This window comes from Carassius auratus, chromosome 15 (assembly GCF_003368295.1).
Source record: "Carassius auratus strain Wakin chromosome 15, ASM336829v1, whole genome shotgun sequence".
In the NCBI taxonomy this organism is placed as follows: Eukaryota; Metazoa; Chordata; class Actinopteri; order Cypriniformes; family Cyprinidae; genus Carassius; species Carassius auratus.
The window spans coordinates 12,553,723-12,558,907 of NC_039257.1; the positions used below are offsets into that span (position 1 = coordinate 12,553,723).

Genomic DNA, 5,185 nt, shown 5'->3' on the forward strand with positions numbered 1-5,185 from the left:
CCTCTTGCATTTCTTGCAGCTGTGTATATTTCATTATTCAGACTTTTTCTTAGAATTTTGTTTATATTTCTCAATTATGACTTTTATTTAGAATTCTAAGTTGGTATTTTGCAATTCTCAGAACTGTGTTTGTTAACTTGATTTATTTTTTAATACAATGCATTAATTGTATTTATTAATCATTAATATTGTTTTGTTACCAGGGCACTATTTATATATATATATATATATATATATATATATATATATATATATATATATATATATATATATATATATATATATATATATATATATATATATATATATATATATATATATTATTTTTGTATTAAAAAATAAATCAAGTAATCAATATAACCATTATAGAGAAATTAATGTGAACGGTTTAATGTTAGTGATTTTATTGAGTGGATCCAACATTTATTTCGGGAAACCATGTAGAAATGAGACATGAAATGTATATAAAAATGTCATTCAGTTCTGACTAAAATATTTCACATTTCTTTTACAATAGAATTAAAACAATTGAACGGTTGGATCTAACTCATGATATTTTTAGTGTGTCATTTGTTCCAAAAATATTAGATTGGTTATGAGTTTGAAATCACTGCGTACCACTATTAACCAATATTAACTTAAGCGTTCAAATCTGTTTAGACTGTTTGTGTTCCTCCGTTTGTATCCAGTGAATTAGAATCCAGTACTAAATCAATTGATCCATTTCATTAACTTCATAAGGCGGATAACCTTTCTGACCGCTGCACGCTTCAGAACGCACGCAATTTGAGGCAACTGAAAGACAGAATGCGAGGTGTTAAACTTTTGTCAGTTTCACACCTTTGCGTTTGACAGAGGACACGTGCCATTATGGCCTCACTGTAACCTCTGCTGGCCTCTGCAGAACCACACCATGTTTTGCTTTTTGGAGACACGAGGCAGAAAACATTTAAACAGAAATGTGGTGACATTTCATGACTCTATAGAAAAAAAGCCTATTAACAATTAATATTTTAACTAAACTTTGTAATATCAATAATAAAGCATGACGAGCCTTATCATTACATTATTTAGATTAGGATATGGCGACCTTTAGTAAGTAGCCTAACAACTCCGGCCGATTTAAGTGTTTTTGATTCAATTATAAGAACCGGTTCGTAAGAGTCAAGATCCATGCTGTAAGTATATTGTATGATTCATTTAAAAGAACCGAATCTGAAGAGTCATTTGCTCTGGAGTCGAACTATCGCACTATTGATCACACACTGTATGTGTTTGACTCACTAAAAAGAACCAGCTCATAAGTTATTCGTGCGCGAATATGAGTACGTAATTCAGTCACATTACGATGTTGTATATGCAGTCAAAACTATAACATAACTGTAAATCATACAAAAATATTTATGTTCATGCATTTTAAAAGGAACCTGTCCCGAGTAGACTAAATATAGGTTCCCAACGCCAGTTGATGGGGAAAACGCTTTCAACTTTAGAACACCAGTACAAAGTGTTTTCGCTGACCTGTTAAATTAATTCGCCAGGGCCATAGTTTAACCCCAAAAGACTGTTTCCCAAAGGTGTGAACAAATGACATGCAAATAAAGTGACGCCTCGGGACCCCGCGCACGTGCAGGGATCCTGGGAACCGCTCTGTGCCGAGCACCGCGTGTCGCGCTTCACACCTTGGCAGAGGAACACCAATTCACATGTACGGATGCGCCTTCTGCCACTGGCTAACACCTCACCATAACTGTCGCCATGTGTCATTTCACCCCCATGTGCCAATTCTCCTCCTCCTCCTCCTAGCACCCGCTCACAGACACGCTTTATTCCAGCCAAAGCGACGGCTATGACACCGTTTGGATTTGAGACACGTGGATAGTGTTTAAGCACTGGCATGCAAAGCAAAACATCTAGTGCTTAATTCTGTAAGCCGATGAAACCATTACTGTGGTGACTTTATTACACTTATTAATGTCCCCGGGGAAAGGAAGCTCGTGAAAGTTTGATCTACCATCCACCTATATCAGGAAACATCAGAGATGCACCACGCGCGTCTTCGATTGAGCCAGATGGCTATCGATTTTGTGACTTTCGCCTCATCACTCTCTTGTCGAATGAACATAATGAGCACACGACACCTATTTGGCTGAACATGTACCCCATATAGCGCTCATCAATACGAGCGTGGCCAGGCAGGTCAAAAAATCGAATTGTTGTAGGTTTATATATGCCCTATGATAGCCTATATTATTATTAATATTCATTTATTTATTTATTTTTGTAAGAAGTTCTACGAGAAAGGTGTATCTGTTAAAGTTTATATAACAGTTTATTGTTATTAAGTTGACATTTATTGTTGGAAAGTCTTTTTCCCCTTCCAGCTGTGTTATCAGTAGGTGAAGAGTTCGTTTGCAAAAACAAATAACTCCGTTTTAAAAATTTACAAAAATCATGTTATATATACTATATTCCAATTAAAATAAATTCCAGCTGGGTTGTTTTGATTAAATAATAATAACTAAAAAAAATACACAAAAACACAATACACAATAAAACACAACCAAAATATAACACTATAAAGCATGATTGAATAAGGAATTTAATAATAAACATTGTTTTTTTTTCCTCAAATATACAAATATAACTCAAATATGTTGGTATATTAAAAAACAAAATTACATTGCTGTATGCATAAAGTGTGTTATTCACCCAAACTCCACGATTTGTTTATTTACTGGGACAGTTTTCTTGTTCACACTGATTATAACTCTGGTTTATTCTTCCTTGTGTTCATCAGAAGCCAAGAAACCAGACTGTCTTAATAATTGTCCGACAATAAATGAACAATAGCAGGCCTTCTTAACCCCCCTAATCATATGGTGCCGTCCAGTGGGCAAAGCGTGCCTGGGGTAAAGATGGGGCCAGCGGAGGCACGCGCTGCTCTCATTAGAATCACAATAGAAAATCACTAAAGCACAAGCAACAGTTTGGAACGCTGCGCATTGTTCGCGCGTGTCTCCCCTTAACGTGTCCCGGTACAGTGCGACAGAAGCTTTCTTTCTTTAACTAACTCACAAATGGAAAAGGCTACCTGCAATTGTTAATTCTGAGTTTCTGCTCGCATAGTCTACTTCAACAACTGCTGCTGCGTGCTCTAATTCAGCCCGTTTGACCAACAAACCTGAAAGTTATACAATTGAATATTTTAATTATAATAAACAAATCAGTAAATCAGAAAACATCATATAATGCATATTTTCGTATACTGGTGACAAGGTGATGTTGTGTGTGTGTGTGTGTGTGTGTAGTCTAAATATACAGGCTATCTCAAGAAAGCGAAGCGCAAACACAGTGCGCAGGTGCAAGGATTATCATACAGCTGTAGCCAGAGCCCCCTCCTATTACATGCACACACACTCTTATTCCAGAAAGCAATTATCTGCGATCTTAAATGCCCTGCGCAACCCCCCGCCATTTCGGCCTCTTTACCAAAGACCCACAATCCAAACCCAAGATAACAAAAGAGCCCTCCGGATCTTTCCAGGGCACAATAAAGCGCTTGCCGGTTTAACGACTCACACGCGTCAGAACAATTACAGATTTTAGGGCTGAATTAAAGGGGATGTACGAATCCCCTCCACCCAAGAACACCCCCTTTCAGCGATCAGTGACGAAAAACTTTTTTGTTTTGTTTTTTTTGTTTACCAAAATGTGTGTGAATACAGAATACTTAAATATCCGACAAAAGGCACAGGTTTAATTATGCCCCAGATATATTTAGAAAAAAAATCAGATTGTATTCCTTTAAAGTTCAGGAACACTACGCGGAGCAATTTCCAATGAATTATGATTTGGCTTTTGAATCCACTTTGTAAATGTTAGCTATATAATGTGATAACAGTGTTAATATTTAACTAATGTCAGGTTGTAGTCAACATTAAATAACTTTCTTAAAGTTTCCAAATGCCTGTGTATGTAGGCTACAGTTAAATCCTACAGTTAAAAGCACATTTATGAGCTGCGCGTAAGCCACGCCCACTCTCTCTCTCTCTCTATTTAAAAGCACACACGGACTATAGTCCACACTCCATGAAACTAACTGACGGGTCCAAAAAGTCAACTGGAGCTAGAAAGCTGTTTATTTTTGCTTTATACACTCCTACATAGACGACATTCAGTTTTTTAATAGTTAAATAGCATTTTCCTTTGAATTCCGATTTTTTTTTTTTCTTTCTTTTCTTAAATCGTGGATACCACCACCACAACCATTCATATCGGACTACTCTCTCAGTCTGCTATCATTCAGTAGCGGACAAGATCCAAAATGCCTCGTGTTTTATTAACGTGTTTTTTAATTTTGTTACCAGTGCATCTGGTGAGTATTTCCCACTTATTTGAATGTGCATGTGCTTTCACGGCGTGTTAATAGGAGTCCTGTTTTATATTTCTATAGGTGGAATCAGCCGGTGTGTTTGAGTTGAAAGTGCATTCTTTTACAAGCTCAAGCAGTGTGTGTAAACGGTCCAGCGACTGCCAGATCTTTTTCCGTGTTTGCCTGAAGCATTCACATGACATCATATTACCAGAGCCGCCGTGCAATTATGGCTCTGGAATGACAGGAATATTCAGCGCAGACTCCGTCTCCAGCAATGCGCATATCCAAGTGCCTTTTAAGTTCAAGTGGCCGGTGAGTAGGCTAGCTTAAAAAGCCACAGCCTACTATTCATTATCAGTTCATACTTATGTAGCCTATAAATGCGCGCATGTCTAATGCATGTAAGTAACCTTAAACAGAGTGTTCTGGCTTTACAGGGAATCGTCTCGTTGATAATAGAAGCATGGAACGCAGAGTCCTCTGACCAGTCAACAGGTATGCGCTCAACTTTTGCCTCACATGCGTAGTTTTTTAATAGTTTACACAACGGCTATTTGTTACCTCCAGATCAATATGTTAACACACAGTTTGGTTTTTGTATTTCAGAGAACATCAACAATTTGATCAGCCGGTTGGCCACCAAAAAAAGACTCGGCATCGGCGAGGACTGGTCCGAGTACGCGGATCTTGGAGAGCAAAGCGAGCTGCGCTTTTCTTATCGCGTTGTGTGCGATGAATTCTACCATGGCGAGGAATGCTCGGATTTCTGCCGCCCACGGAACGACGCGTTCGGCCACTTCAATTGTG

The 5,185-nt window shown here is 37.8% G+C and overlaps 1 protein-coding gene across 2 annotated transcripts in view; it reads left to right on the forward strand.

Annotated features, from left to right (window-relative positions):
• The first annotated feature begins 4,097 nt into the window (after window positions 1–4,097).
• Window positions 4,098–5,185, forward strand: part of dlc (deltaC) — a 4,899-nt gene continuing 3,811 nt past the window's right edge. For both annotated transcript variants that reach the window (XM_026282450.1, XM_026282452.1), the window contains exons 1-4: window positions 4,098–4,378; window positions 4,457–4,690; window positions 4,816–4,873; window positions 4,985–5,185. The exon at window positions 4,985–5,185 is cut by the window's right edge and continues 57 nt beyond it. In XM_026282450.1, the coding sequence (XP_026138235.1) occupies window positions 4,328–4,378; window positions 4,457–4,690; window positions 4,816–4,873; window positions 4,985–5,185 (544 nt within the window). In that variant the 5' untranslated portion in view covers window positions 4,098–4,327. The remainder of the gene's footprint in view (window positions 4,379–4,456; window positions 4,691–4,815; window positions 4,874–4,984) is intronic.